Below are 15,350 nucleotides of genomic sequence, written 5' to 3'. Positions count from 1 at the left end.
AGTAAACGTCTCTTTGGACGTGTGAGGTAAAGTCTGTCTGAGGTTAGTTCTTCTCCCTCCAGCAGCCTCTAGGTCATGAGGATGGACACCCTGCAGCGCAGTATGACCCTACAAGAGCATCAGCATCTAGGACCTTAAGTATACTGTTTCAACTTACCGTCAGTCCATAGCAATTCCAGTGACTGAAGTGTGTACATCTAAAAGGCTCGTTCGCCTCTGCTTGCAAATTGATCTTGGGATCTTGACTTTCTTCGGAAACAGACGTAACAGTCCGATCCCTGAAAATGTCCAGGCCATCAAAGGCCAACTTGAGCATTGAAAATAAGGACAATCACATGCTAGAAGGTATACTGGTGCAGATAAGGGCCATCAGGCTGCCATCTGAGTTGCGAATATCCAAGGCCCCTGGAATGATCAACATCGGAACCACTAGAAAAGTATCCGCCGTTTTGACACCCCAGGATAGAAAGTAGACAGCTGTCTCAATCTATATGAGCACATCTAAACCAATAGAACAAGAGAACTCACCTTCTCCTTCAGCTCATCTATGTCCCTCATCACCATGCCCCCATCCTCCACTATCCTGCGCTGCTCTATCATCCATAATAAGTTCTTCACCCTGTCGTGGCTTCCTGGGAAGTGAAGGTTGCTAGGGTGATTATGATTGAATGTGGTTGAAATGAAAACAGCAGAGGAGGGCGTAGACCCTGTACAAGGGATGATGGGTGCTGGTGGTGATGCTGCAAAAGACGTGAAGAGTGGGGCCTCAGGCTGCTGTGTGATGCAAGTCCCACTTATACCATTCTCCAGGCTGATTGTATCCTCCCAACATGGTATGTAGCAGGTGTTCCAGTATTTTCTTGACCGCTTTGGAAGTGTATAGTTACTTTAGAAAGTTATCACATGAGTCTAACACTGAAACATTCCTGGCAATGATACTCACTTGATTGGTACAGAATTGATGAAGCAGTCAACATCTCTGATGCATGTACAGTCCAGCTGGAGAGAGATGGACTGTTAGGTACCATGCTGGCTCAAGAAGCAGAGGGGTCGGGGCTTGGCTTAAGCTCTTGCTGCTGTGTCCTTAGCCGAGTATGTGCCCCAAATTTGGAGTGGGTCCGACATTGTCCGACAATAGGACTGAGTGGACCATTTAGGTCTGCTTTGAGGGTCGAGAGGTAAGTGCTACTAGCAGTGGGCCAACTAGGAGTGGAGCGGAGGAGGCAGAGGATAATGTGGAGGGTGGAAAGAAGCAGGGGGAATACTTGATAGGAGTGGGGAAGGTGGAGGATAGTGCAGAGGGTGGAAAGGAGCAGGGGGAATACTTGATAGGGGCGGGGAAGTAAGGAGAAGACTTAGAGCATGGCTCTAAGTCAGAGTGGAGGGTCGGAGGTGACAACAAGATGAAACTTGTGTCCAGAGGAGGCAAGGTCCTACTGAGAATTCTCACAAGTAGTAACTGCAAGAAGACAAGTAATATTAAGACTGGGGAAAATATCTAAGTACAGGATATGTTATATACTTCTAAGTATGAGGCAGTGGTCAAGATAACTATGTTGTAAAGCTATGTACCAAGGATATAATTTGTAAGTACTTACACAGGCGAAGACATAAGTTGGAGCGGATATCAATATGTACGTGTCGGATCAGTCATAGGGCGGTAAGAGGAATTACCGGTGATCTGGAAGTAAGGGTCTATGTACTGAAGGGGAAGGTATATATCTAAAAGGGGAAAGCAGTTCCAGTTAAATGGAGACATTATGGAAGGGGGCTGGTTGGGTGGTCGAGCGGAAGCGTAGGAGTGGAATGCGGACTGTGATTGGATGGAGCAGAGGATGGATGGAGCGGAGGTGGTCAGAAAGTGGAGCGGATATTAATATTGGAGTGGTCAGATCAGGTATATGACATGGACCCATTGATCACATTGGGCATGCTCAAGGGAAAGCGCTTCCTCAATGCAGCAATAATAGGTATGATCTTCCCTTGAATAAGACACTGCATCTTCAGAGCTTGTGTTACTAGTGAGACTCCAGGTTTAACGCAAAACACAACATGTATGACATACCAGCATATTTATCTGGATGATGCAGCATCTTCCCAACTTCCCAAGATACTTCTGCAGGGGCAGTGGTGATGCTCCAGTGCATGTCTTTGGCTGCAATCAGAATTAATGCATAAATGGAACCGCCACCTGCCAAAAGCATGAACTTGACCCCAGATGAGATCCAGAAAAAGAAGCTGCTCCATGCTGGTCTCAACCTGGGATCTAAAGGCATTATCCTAGTGTCGTAGAATACTGTTATCGTAGAAATTGATGGGTGCGATCGTATGGTACTTTGAATTGCATGAGCACGAGTAATGCAAGAGCATGCCAAACACGTACCTCAGACAATTCACTGCTAGCTGCAGTCGGCTCACCATAGTCATGAAGCTCCATCCCACTCCCATCCCAGAATATGTATGACAATGTTCCACCAGACATAGCAGTCCAGCTCCAGTCTTTGGATCATTCTCCCTGGCTTTGAGGGTGCCAAGCACACTGGAGATCCATGAGGTGAAATCCATTTTATGAGAAGTGTCGAAGGACGCTATAGAACTGATGATCGCTTGAGCTGAAATGTTGGAGGAACGTGCGGTGTTCTCTCCAATGGTCCACCGTGCTCCTGTGACTAATGGGCCACCCCTCCTTGGGCAGTGTGGATCATATGGAACATGTGCACATGCACGGTTGGTTGCAGGGTGGAGCTGTAAATGGGTGAGGGCTTGTTTTACAAATTACAAATTGAAAAAGAACTCACCTGATCTGTAGGTGATTGCCCTTCTTGAACTTCTTCTTCAAATCTGCAAGCAGGAAAATAGGAAGAGTAATGCGATAACAGCCGGTCCTTCAACAAGGAGGCCTCATCATTACTTATCAGTTGCAGGGCATTCACAATGAGATTGACATCCTCTTTGGTCAGTGGAAATGTCATGGGAGACATTGTGTTCCAAAAAAAGGCGGGTTTCGGGTGGATGTTGTAGACGTTGAGCAGGGGTTCCCAAATTTGGTAATTCTAGACCTTGTAGCACCTTTGCACCCCCAACCAGTGCAAAATTCTCACACTTATAGCATGGATTGCTTTTACTGTGCATTCCCAAGTTCGACATAGGTCAGAGTCTTTGCCAGCTAGTCTTCCTAACCTGGTCTGCGCTGATCAAAATCGAAATCTATCTTTGCAATCAATGGGATCAGTGCCAGCTGAAATGATGGCTGCTGAGTGCACAAGGCTAAGTCCTCCCACTTGAAGCTTTGAAGCCTTCCATCAGATCAGTGAAGTTTCATACGATCCACTGCAACTTCACAGCATACAATGTGTAAGTAGAACATGGTGAGTAACAGCTCAACTGTGGTGATGAAACTCATGCATGGGAAATTTCTTTTCTTTGCAAGCCCAACCAACCCCACCTCCAAGAGATGATTCAAAATCGAGTTCATCATCATGTAGGGCCCAAACTTATGATCTTTCTAGCAGTGTAACTAACATTCTGCTCACCAGCACAACTCCATTTGGGGATATGGAGCCACAAACTTCATATATCCCTGAGTCTCCGACCCCATCATGCTGCAGTTGCAATTGCAGTTTGGCCGCTATGGGGCTCACAGATGTCCTTGGGATTTGTGTCTCCTGTTGCATGGTCCATTTTCCAATCCCAAATTCCTCAATGACAATATAATAAACCAAATGAAGCTCACCTTCATCAAGGAGTGCCAGTATCATGATTCATTTTCTGTGCTTAGGGAGGCGCTTGTTAGCAGTACTGTGGCCAGGCTATCGGACACTGACCTGAGGGACATAGCCCATGTTATGCATGACAGGGGCACCAAATCCCTGTGCGAGGAAACTTGTGCCAACGTCGAGGAGGGGAAGAAGTTTGTGGAGTTAGGTACCGTGCCAGGCTCAGGAAGCAGAGGGGTCGGGGCTTGGCTTCAGCTCTTGCGCTACGCCCTTAGCCGAGTACGTGCCCCAAATTTGGAGCGGGTCTGACATTGTCTGACGATAGGATGAGTGGTCCGCTTCGGTCCGCTTTGAGGGTCAGGGAGTAAGAGCTGCTAGTGGCAAGCCGACTAGGAGCAGAGCAGAGAAGGCGGGGAAGTGATGCAGAGGGTGGATAGGAGCAGGGGGAAGGTTTGGTAGGAGCGGGGAAGGCAGAGGATAATGCGGAGGATGGGGAAAGGGATAAGGGGAATATTGGTAGGGGCTGGAGAATTAAGGGGAGCACTTAGAGCACAGCTCTAAGTTGGAGTGGAGGGTCAGAGGGTCAGGAGGTGACAACAAGTTGAGACTTGTGTCCAGAGGAGGCAAGGTCCTACTGAGAATTCTCACAAGAGGTAACTGCTAGAAGACAAGTAATATTAAGACTGAGGAAAATATCTAAGTGCATGATATGTTATATACTTCTATGTATGAGGCAGTGATCAGGATAAGAGCCCATTCAGCAACCGAAAATTTGAATGAAATTTGCCCACCCAAATGTATTGGAAGTGTCTGAGATGTAAGCGGAGTCAGAAACCAATCGGTAAGATTGATTGTTATTGATATGTTATCACAGTATAACATGGATCCAGTACTCACTATGCAGCCACTGTTGAATCAGCTGCTGTTTGCTGACCCAATACTTGCTAACAGTCTTATTCCACATGGACCTCTCATTACTGCTCAGCTGCTGCCAGGAGCTTGACAAGCAGATCAGAGTCGCCAGGCAGCGAGCCGCAGTTTCGCAAACACATGCTTCGTTACATCGCTCTTCTCGTCAATATACTGCTTGCCGCCATAACACAAGTCTTCCTGCAACAAATCCTGGACGAAGCCTGAGCCCTATCACACCTCCACACTGACAGGGGAAGAGTGGGTGACAGAGCTGATTGTTGGCCACCCAGAGCGCATTAGCTGTGAACTTGGTGTAAATGCCCATGTCTTTGAGAGTTTGATCAATGACCTTCGAGGCCTTGATGTCTCGCTAGAGGAGCAACTGGCCATTTTTCTATACACATGTGTGACAGGATTGACTGTCAGACACGTCACGGAACGATTTCAGCGATCAAACACTACAATTTCTCGGTATGTTGTATGATCTACTAGTATATTTCACACCTGATACTACTAACTCAACTCTTTTGTAGGTATTTCCGCAAGATGCTAGACATTTTTGCATCCAACCCTTTCTACGCTATGCATGTACACCTTCCTGCTGAAAACACACCCGTCTCACGCACAATTCGTGACAACCCAAAATGTTGGCCATACTTCCGCAATGCTATTGGAACAATCAATGGAAGTCACATTCATGCATTTCCCCCCTCATCCACCCGCCACCTTTACTATAACTGAAAAGGCTTTGTCTCTCAGAACTGTCTCTTCGTATGTGACTTCGACCTCAATTTTATGTTTGCTTTGACTGGGTGGGAGGGGTCTGTTACAGATGCACGACTTTGGGAGATAGCACACAACGATGGCTTAAATATCCCCCTGGGGGAAATATCTTCTTGCTGACCTTGGGTTCCTGTCATGCTGGGAGCTATTGGTTCCTTACCGTGGTGTTCGCTATCATCTGGCTGAGTGGGGTCGCGCCAGCAGTCAGGTAAGCTTCTAGCTCATTTTTTCTTTGTTCGGCTCACTCAATACCGTTTTGTTTTTAGACCTGAAAACAAGGAAGAATTATTCAACCTTCGTCACGCATCTGCACTGTAATGTGGTTGAACACATTTTCGGTGTCGTGAAGTGACACTTTCGGATCCTTCTAATATCCCCTGAGTACAAAATCGATATTCAAGCCTGCATTCCCACAGCGCTTTGTGCTATTCATAATTACATCCACACTCATGACCCAGATGAAGCGCCTCTGCCACAGAGAGCTGTCTTCAATGACAACCCTGCCCATCAAGGACTCGGACAACTTCACAACGTTGATGATCACCCTCCAAACGACAGTGACAATGACGACATAAGTGCAAGTGTATTTCGAGATCGCTTGGCGACGCAGATGTGGGACGACTATCAGAGTATTTTATGTGAGTGAGACTTGTTAGATGTATATCACTTCTTAGATATTGACTGAAGACTTGGAGGATGAGGAAGACTTAGACAAGTACTATGGGAACGATGATGAGAATGATGCATAGATTCGTAGCAAACTTCTACTAGTACATAACAATCAATGGAAGCTATGGACAGTGAGAAGATAAGCAATACAAATGAGCTGACACAAAAACAAGTGATGTGAAGATGATTCGTGATGATGGCAACATTACAACAGCCCCAAATCCTGCCTGTTTGCCTGCCGGATCATAGATTGCAAGAACCCCAGACGCCTCTCAGGCTGGATGACCAAGTAAGAACTACATATTGTCGGGCTCCTCATGAATAGGTTCATGAGGACAAGTGTGTCATCTTCTGATAAACCCAGTTCATTTTGCATCATGACGAGGGCCCTCGTTCTTTCGTCCGACACCTGAGTCTCATCAGTAGTGGTGGTCAGCGTCGTTGTGAGACTGTCTGTGAGACGGTTTATGGAGCCCTGGAGGTTCATGAACGCAGCTGGTGCTGGCAGCCTCCTTGGCAGCCTTCTTGCTTGTGCCTGCATGCGAACTAGAAGCAGCCACGTGAGATGCTGCTGGGCGCCGCTGACTGCTGTGGCTTTTTTGAAGATGATGCCACCGAAGTTTCGATGGTGGAAGGGGGTGCCGAATGCAAGAGAATCATGTCGGAATGAGAATGTTTTCCTGTGCTAGAGGAAGAAGTGGGGGCAGGGGGGATGATGAATGAACTTCCAGCTACAGGTGGAAGGGCAGATGCGTTCTCATCCCATCTAAAGTCATCAACACCCCCCATGCTATTGCCAGCCATGTTGCTGACATCACCATACGTGCCTGGGGGGGCAGCCATGCTCATCTCGGCAGCCACTGGTACCTGTGCGGCTAATGAAGCTGGGTTATAGGCGGCCGTCCCTTGTGCACCACTACTGCCTGGTAGAAGGTCTTGCATGGCAGCATAATGTCTCCATCCGCTATTTTTGAACGACTTCATGGTCTTAAGCAGAAGGTGAGCACCAGACCGGAGACCAAAGTGTAGTTCAATACATACCTTATTGCTGTTACTGGCGTTGATATACTCGTCCCACATGCTTTCTGCAGCTTCCCCCTGAATATTGGCACTGTTCTCGTTGTCCCAGTGACATCCCAATTGAGACCGGCGATATTTATCGATGGCGCTGTATATCTGTTTCAACTATAATATGTTAGTGATGGTGGCTGAGCGGTGTGAGACTCAGATGGATGTGACATACCGATGCCCATTTGTTCTTGCAGTGCTCCATTGTCTTCACAGGGCCCCGCTTCCATAGTGAAGCAATATCTTTTGAAGCTGCAAGGAGTGTCACATCTTTGAAGGTGCTTGATCCTGCAATCTTGGATTTCTGTGTAATGAGATACTCCAGGAAGCGATTGGTCTCCTCTTCAGTCCAATAGGCCTTCTCTTTTGGTGCTTCGTCTTCTGGTTGCGCCATCTCTAGAAGTTATAAACTGAGTGCAGATGATGAAAGCAGCGATAGTCGCATAGATGCACTTTCGCTGCTGAGGATCGACTCAATATCGACTGATAGTGGTCATGGTCGGAGGGAGAGTATTTTCAATCTCCGTCATCAGCTTCTATGGTGCCGCTCCACCATACTGTCACACATTGGCAAATTTCAGTTCAAATTTCGGTTGCTGAACAGGCTCTAACTATGTTGTAAAGCTATGTACCAAGGATATAGTTGGTAAGTACTTTTACACAGGCGAAGACATAAGTTGGAGCAGATATCAATATGTATGCATCGGATCAGTGATCGGGCAGTAATAGGAATTACCGGTGATCCGGAAGTAAGGGTCTATGTACCAAAGGGGAAAGTATATATCTAAAAGGGGAAAGAGGTCCAGTTGAATGGAGAGATTATGGAAGGGGACCAGTTGAGCGGTTGAGCGGAAGTGTAGGGGCGGAATGCAGACTTGTGATTGGACAGAGCAGAGGATGGATGGAGCGGAGGGGGTCAGAAAGTGGAGCGGATATCAATATCGGAGCGGTCAGATCAGGTATATGACAGTGGAGAATTACCTTGTTGAGCATCATGACATCCCCAAAGATGACACTCAAGTGGTGACAACAAAGTGGTATGATGAGGTATGTACCTACCATTGGCGATAAGTTCGCGACCCATTGATGCAAACTACTACTTTGACAGGTTGTTGAATGTCGTCTCTACTCCAGAAACAATGGTCGTGAATTCAATAAGCTGTCACTGCAAGGAGGTATAATGAGTTGGTGGGAAACTGGATACTGCCCTGCTTTGCTTGGGGGTGACAAGCTTAGGGAGAAAGATGTGGTCAATTTCTTTTAACAATGTTTGTAATATCTGATCCTGTAGCTTGACTTGATATTCATGTGTGTCTCATAGACTGGTGTTGCCATGGATAAGACGATCATTGAGGTTCAGGGCTATGACATGGTCAAAACACTCAGTAAGGATGCACGGGAGTGGCGTGACACCAGCACCATGCTTGTCTTCCCCTTGAGTGGTGCTAACATCACATCTCGCCATGGGTCCGGGTCTCGCAAGCCCGACGCTGTCTTGATGAAGCAGGCACCTCACACGGACACCTTTCAGTGGGCCAACTTCATCTCTGTGATGGAAATCAAGTACCACGATAACTCAAAGCTCAACAGCAATACGATCAGCTACATGGGCGAAATTGCACATTTTGTTCTGACCAACCAAATCAATTGACGATACTTCATGGGTTTGAACTTGTTGGGTTCTAATCTCTCCATCTGCATGCACACCCATGGAGGATCAAGCATCACCGAGCCCATTGACATCTATCAGGACATTGAGAAGTACTTGAAAATCATCGCTTGGTTCAAGTACGCAGATTTGGAACTTTTGGGTTACAATACATCCATCTCGGAAAAGCCCGGGGGTGGCATAGAAATGAGGTGGCCGGCAGCTGAGTCAGACGCAGAATAACTGGCCGCTATGATTGTATCAGTCATCTACAACAGCCAATCCGGCATTGGACAATCTACCAGGGTCGTGGGAATTTCTTACATCCCCCCTGCACCCCCTGGTTTGCAACATTCAATTCCCCAAGTCGAGCACCTGATTTGCAAAGACATGTGGCAGAATATAAACCTTTACTCAGATGCCAAAATTCACCAGTTGCTGGAGGATAGTGAACGTGTTGATAAGGCTAAATTGAAGATTGGTGAGTGCAGAGCATAGACCTACAATCACATATTGATCTCAATGAGTCATTAGACGTCCCTGACACTATAGAGAAAACTACTCATGAAGTCCAGCTCACGAAATCATTGTACACACTCTGGAGCGCATCTCCCGGATGGGATGCTGATATCTACGGCAAGTATCCCCTGCACCTTCCCATACGTGACGAACAGTTCTCCTTGGATCCTGTCATATGCACCGACCCCAAGAGTGGTGAATTGCTCCCAGAAGACACCACGGGATCTATCTTGTGGGGAATGGCTGGCATGGTTGACCCCTTGGTCCACCTTCGCACTTTTTTTCACACCCCCGCCATAAAATGCACTTGGTTCTCATGTCGCTGGGAACTTCTTCATTGTATACTAGGAGCACTGCTAGGCAAGCATATACATTTGCCACTGAACCTGCCTTACTGATCAATCTTTCCAGGTCATCTTGAAGCTTACAGGCATGGGATTATACACCAAGACACCAGTGATAGCAATGTTTGGATGTGGATTCCTCAAATTGACGAGCGGTTTGCAGTTCCTGAGTGGATAAAAGAACAAGATGGCAAAACGCACTTCAGAATGGCAGTGGTTGACCCAGAGTGGTTTCCTAGGCATCCTGGGGTGGCTGGTAATTTTGGCTTAGCGCTTGACATGTTGGAGAGTAAGAGCGCTGCCAATGGAGTTGTTACCACTGTGTGTCCCTACCCCACTATTTCTTCTTCATAAACTCACTTTCTCAGGGAACATTCCCTTTTGGCACCAGCGCGGAAAATGAGGCTCCTGGTATCACACACAACCTTGAGGCCTATATCTACCTTATATGGCTCATTGGGGTGAACTTCAAGGGTCCATACAATGATGTCCAACATTGGCCTCCTCCTGTCGAGCAGCAAAGACCCATCCCCAACAATGCAGTGTCTATGTCGGAGGCAAACAGGCTCACTGCCGAGAAATTTGGCTGTGCTCCTATCGATGAGAAGCACTTCCCTCCTTCCACGGGTGTTAAGACAAAGAGTTTTGAGCATGGGCAAAAGTGGGTACCTACGACCTTACGATAGAGACTGTGAAGATGGACAAACTATGTCTGGATTCCTCGGATTTCATGGGAGTGCTTCAACCATATTGGAAGGTTGGCACACTTTGCAATGGATGGATCAAGTTGTACAACCTGCTGTGGCTGACGGACAATGATGGCCGGGCTGTGGAGGAGATGCACACAAAGTTGACCCATGCATGGCTCATCGCCGTGATAAGAGAGATGATAGCCGCCATACCCACTGCTGTTGATGGTGCACCAAGCCGGGAGGTGGTCTTGGATGCTCAGGAGAGGTATTCCGCCTCCATCAATCAGCTGGTAAATGTGCAGACATTGAAGATCCAACAGTTCCAACCTGTCAATGTTTATCTGGCTGAATACCTTTCAGGATCTCGTCAGGAATTACCACCGCCATCATCAAACCCTTCACAGGCTGCACTTTCTTCACCCACTTCTGAGCCGTTGTTATTTATCCCTTACATGCCCAACTTGAATGTCCCAGGGCCTCAGATGCAACCACCTACTTCATCCAAAACATTGTGGGTGAGGAAAATAGACTCTGGGGTGATGCAGATGTCTAACAAGGGTGCAAGACTAATACTCGTCCCAAGGGGATTGCTACTGGGTAGGACATCCTGGTGGATCTTGGAATACACAATCACTTCAATGTACCAAAGTTTCACTCAATGCTGCACTATGAGGAGTGCATACGTAATTTCGGAACTACTGATAATTATAATACTGAAATGTTTGAACATTTTCATATAGACTATGCCAAGGAAGCATGGAGAGCATCCAACTTCTGCAATGAGCTCCCTCAGATGACTCAGTGGCTGAGTCGCCAGGAGAAAATAGTCATGTTCCAGAGCTACATCTCTCACTATCAATCGGAGGAGGAGAGGGAAGAGGAGGTCAAAGAAGCTGTGGATGGAAGAAACCAGGACGTTGGGGTAGTGACAGCCAAGAGACCAGCTGCTCCCTCCCAGACCCTTTCCAACATCCAAACCAAGCATGGTTGTCCCTCTTTTTCATATCACTTGCGCATTTTCCTTAATAAATTTCTTACTAGAGGAGATTCTATACCCTGTACTCAAGTTGGCAATGCTTTTCTTCCTTTTGATAAGCTAGATGTTTGACATTCTTTTAAATTCTCACTAGATACTCTTGGGAATGACATAGATGGCCAGAAAGGTATAGATTTAGTCAGGGCATAACCAGGTAGAGGAGAGAGTTCAGGGAGGTTTGATGTGGTGGTGGTCACTCACAAGGATGGGGCTGAGTCTACTGGACTTCATGGTGCGCCTCCATATGTTTCTAATACTTGATAGCTCTAAAGCTCAGCATTTCTTTATTGTATTTAGGAATGAAAGTCAGTAGGCTGAGGCTTATATTCTGCCTTCCAGAAATAATCAGCCTTTATAATGAAGCTCCTGCAGTCTGGCCAAAGCACCATTTTGCATATGTAGAGTGGCTAACTGTGTCCCGTTCACCTGGCACCCATCACAATATGTACTCAGTTACCAAGCCTCTCCCTTTGGACACTACTGGACACTTGCCTGGTGATATTGTCCCTCTCTCTACTATACGACAGTCTTGTCAGCTTATACCACACTTGGGAGCTGGTGTAGGATGGCCTGAGGAGTGGAGATCTAATAGTGTACTTGATGCATGCTCCACTTTTTTGCTTAACAATTGGTCTAGTAAGTATGCGTATCAAATTCTATGGTAGCAGTGCTAGTTACATGCTATTGGTGACTATACTAGTTCTTTTCACCTACACCAAGTGTAAAAAATGCTTCTATATGACATCTATATTCAATTATATCCCGTTAGTGTACATTGTGGCACCATTTATACATAGAGTCAAATAAAACCAAAAATAGTAAAATCATGTTTTCCTGATGATTAGTGTCAATTTAACAAGGCAATCATCAGACCATACAATCGGCAGCCATCCTACCACATAGCCACTACCTATACCTTATCCATTTTGAATGTCTGTAGGTAGATTTGCTATTCAAGCGACAACTGGATAGCCCTTGGCAGTCCCAAATGACGACAGCTTCGTTTTATCAGTGTACAAAATGAAAGCAAGTGGCTTGCCACCTGGTGGAAGTCGCGACTACAACAATTAAAATAGAATAAAAAGGGGCCAAAATTACTATGTATCAATACGTACTTGGATATCCCAGAAGTCCTGCGCAGTGAACAGCTCGTCTACAAAGTGGATGAATGTTTTGCCATCAAACTTAGACAAGTGTTGTGCATCAAATGTGAAGTGTGGAAATAAGCTGGGGTCCCCAAGTGGATCAGTAGCGAGCTCCCAAAGATCCTGGTAGTGCACATCAAAGTCCCACAATTTGCCATCATAAGGTACTGAAATCACTTCTTTGGTGAACTGCGCTTTGAACGAGATTAAATTGAGATTAAATTATGATGCTAATCATGAAAATTAAATCACCTTTGTAATGTGGTGAGATGCTGCTTCCCACTTGTTATGAATATCTTTATGGTTCAAAAATGTAAACTTATCCTTCCCTATAGCGCATTGTTGACAGATCTTGATGAGCTGATCAGTCTGCTCATTGTTTAGCACAGCCTTGAGTGCGATCTCAGCAACTTTGAATTTGAACCTAGATTGGAATGGATACCAAGGCCATCTATCAGGTGGGACCAAAGAGGGAGCTGGACAATGCATGAATGTCTCAAATGAGTGAACTGTAGTTTTGGTGCCACTGTTTGGATGGTGTTCAATCTTGATGTCATCATGTGCAAAGGCCAGGAATGCGTCTGCATCAACAGGTTCAGGTTCAATTACAATAACATCTGGAATTCAATAGTGTCAATACTAATAGTGAGGTTGATGAAAACGCCTGTGAGACTCACAATTGTGCTGCCATGATCCAAGTCTGCGTCAGGACCATGCGTGAGGTCAGGAGGATTTCTGTTTTCAACTGAGAGAGCTAGTGAGCGTGATGTATTATAAGAAATTAAACAGATACTGTACTTTGTGCGGCAGATTCATTGGACCTATGGTTATTAGGTTGATTCAGGGCTGTCCTTCGCCCCTTGATTGCTGCTGGATATTGTAATAGTGTCAGCTTCAACACCGCAGTATGAAGTCCAAGAGCTCTTATCTTTCTCTTTCCGAATAGCGTCTACAATAACCTGATCTCAACATCTCTTACCCGCACATATCTCGCAGGCTTTTCGATGAGTAGTCCAGCCTCTTGGTTTGATATTTTGGTCACATATATCACACAGTTTTGAGTGCTCAGGGGCCATTTGGGTACAGAATTACAGAGGTTGGATTCAGAAAGAAAGAGCTGGCAGGCCATCAGGCATTGACACATATGCTTGTCATCGGCCTTGCAATACATTGAAACTCAGCCAGGAACATTACCTTGTTATTTCAGCATGCATTTCAATGACATCTAAACATAGCTGATTGCAACCGCTTTTGTAAATTTCCGACATGAGAGGTGTGTCAACTATGGAGTGATAGAATAGAGGGTGTTTCACCTACCAGAGGATACTGCACCCCGTTGTCTTCATCCAGGGTCTTCGTCGTCTGTTGTTATATATCTGATCTGACTGCTCTGATATTAATATCCACTCCACCTGATTCTACATCCTTCCCCGCCTTCTGACCACCTCTGCTCCACCCATCCTCTGCTCCGTCCAATCATTGTCCGCATCTGCTCCTATGCTTCCACTTGACTGCCCAACCGGTCACCTTCTATAACACCTCCATTCAACTGGAACCTCTTTCCCCTTTTAGACATATACTTTCCCCTTTAGTACATAGACCCTTACTTCCAGATCACTGGTAACTCCTCTTACCACTCGATCACTGATCCGACACATACATATTGATATCCGCTCCGACTTATGTCTTTGCCTGAGTAAGTACCTACAAACTATATCCTTGGTATATAGCTTTACAACAAAAGTCTCCTAATCACTGCCTCACACTTAGAAGTATATAACATATCCTGTACTTAGATATTTTCCTCAGTCTTAATATTACTTGTCTTATCGCAGTCTCTACTTGTGAGAATTCTCAGTAGGACCTTGCCCCCTCCGGACACAAGTTTCATCTTGTTGTCACCTCCGACCTTCCACTCCGACTTAGAGCACTGCTCTAAGTCTTCCCCCTTGCTTCTCCACCTCTATCAATAAACCCCTTTGCTCCTATCCACCTTCCGCACTATCCTCCACCTTCCCCGCTCCACTCCTGGTCGGCCCGCTGCTAGTAGCATTTACTTCCCGACCCTCAAGTGGACCAAAGCGGTCTACTTGTCCTACCGTTGGACAATGTCGGACCTGCTCCAAATTTGGGGCACGTACTTGGCTAAGGGTGCAGCACAAGAGCTGAAGCCAAGCCCTGACCCCTCCACTTCTTGAGCCTGGCACGGTACCTAACATCTGTGGTTTGTAGAGTAGTGATCACAGGTGGGGAGGGAGGGTCGTATGTCTATCGGCATAGGCTACACATGCCTCAGCTTCTTTGATGACACGACAAGCCTCGCCTGAGAGAGGAGCACCATTGATGGTTGTAGCTTGAAATTCTGCTAGTAGATGCTCTGCTTTTTCTAACCGCTTCTTTGCATTTCCAAGTTCTTTTGTAAGTCTATCATTGTTGCAGTAACTGTTATGAAGTAGATGTACAAGTTGAGCATGGGAATGATTATTTATTATTCCATTTGGTGAAGTTACAGAAGTCATGGGAGGTTCTGCAGACATTGTATCACATTGGTGAGGGAAGAGGATGTCTATGATGAATTTCATTATTATTGGAATGTGGGTTGATGGTTGTTTTGCTGCTGGTGAACACACCTAATATATTCTAAAAAGATTCATTCATTGATGACATTTTTGCTCTCCTTCACTGGTACTCACCATGACCTGATGCATTCAAGTTCAAGTTAAGTCCGAGTCTAAAACCTGACCTGTCCTTGGAACATTCGAGTTTCAAAGTTTGAACAGTCTTGTGAACTTGCCAATGAAATAGCGCATTGTCTCCA

At 46.1% G+C, this 15,350-nt stretch overlaps 4 protein-coding genes across 4 annotated transcripts; 3 read left to right on the top strand and 1 right to left on the bottom strand.

Moving 5' to 3' along the window:
• Positions 1 to 8,328: 8,328 nt before the first annotated feature.
• On the top strand, positions 8,329 to 8,799 carry EDB91DRAFT_1076300 (uncharacterized protein; the record flags this gene model as incomplete). The annotated part of the gene is made up of 2 exons (XM_041314859.1): positions 8,329 to 8,397; positions 8,470 to 8,799. 2 exons carry the CDS (start codon positions 8,329 to 8,331, stop codon positions 8,797 to 8,799), a joined length of 399 nt encoding a protein of 132 aa, XP_041184033.1.
• Positions 8,800 to 9,743: 944 nt separating this feature from the next.
• EDB91DRAFT_1041373 (uncharacterized protein) lies at positions 9,744 to 10,345 on the top strand (the record flags this gene model as incomplete). The annotated part of the gene is made up of 2 exons (XM_041312919.1): positions 9,744 to 9,980; positions 10,028 to 10,345. Coding segments are annotated over 2 exons (555 nt in total), but the record flags the coding sequence as incomplete, so codon positions are not given.
• Positions 10,346 to 10,833: 488 nt separating this feature from the next.
• EDB91DRAFT_1233081 (uncharacterized protein) lies at positions 10,834 to 12,052 on the top strand (the record flags this gene model as incomplete). Its single annotated transcript, XM_041321069.1, has 6 exons — positions 10,834 to 10,887; positions 11,028 to 11,409; positions 11,482 to 11,514; positions 11,542 to 11,619; positions 11,760 to 11,964; positions 12,025 to 12,052. 6 exons carry the CDS (start codon positions 10,834 to 10,836, stop codon positions 12,050 to 12,052), a joined length of 780 nt encoding a protein of 259 aa, XP_041184031.1.
• Positions 12,053 to 12,484: 432 nt separating this feature from the next.
• On the bottom strand, positions 12,485 to 13,090 carry EDB91DRAFT_1041894 (uncharacterized protein; the record flags this gene model as incomplete). Its single annotated transcript, XM_041312962.1, has 2 exons — positions 12,485 to 12,721; positions 12,785 to 13,090. Coding segments are annotated over 2 exons (543 nt in total), but the record flags the coding sequence as incomplete, so codon positions are not given.
• Positions 13,091 to 15,350: the final 2,260 nt, after the last annotated feature.

The sequence above is a fragment of the Suillus paluster genome, assembly GCF_016628075.1.
Source record: "Suillus paluster strain FC165 chromosome Unknown EDB91scaffold_1, whole genome shotgun sequence".
Taxonomy (NCBI): domain Eukaryota; kingdom Fungi; phylum Basidiomycota; class Agaricomycetes; order Boletales; family Suillaceae; genus Suillus; species Suillus paluster.
Note: the sequence above shows the minus strand (reverse complement) of the source record. Positions and strands in the feature narration are given on the sequence as shown.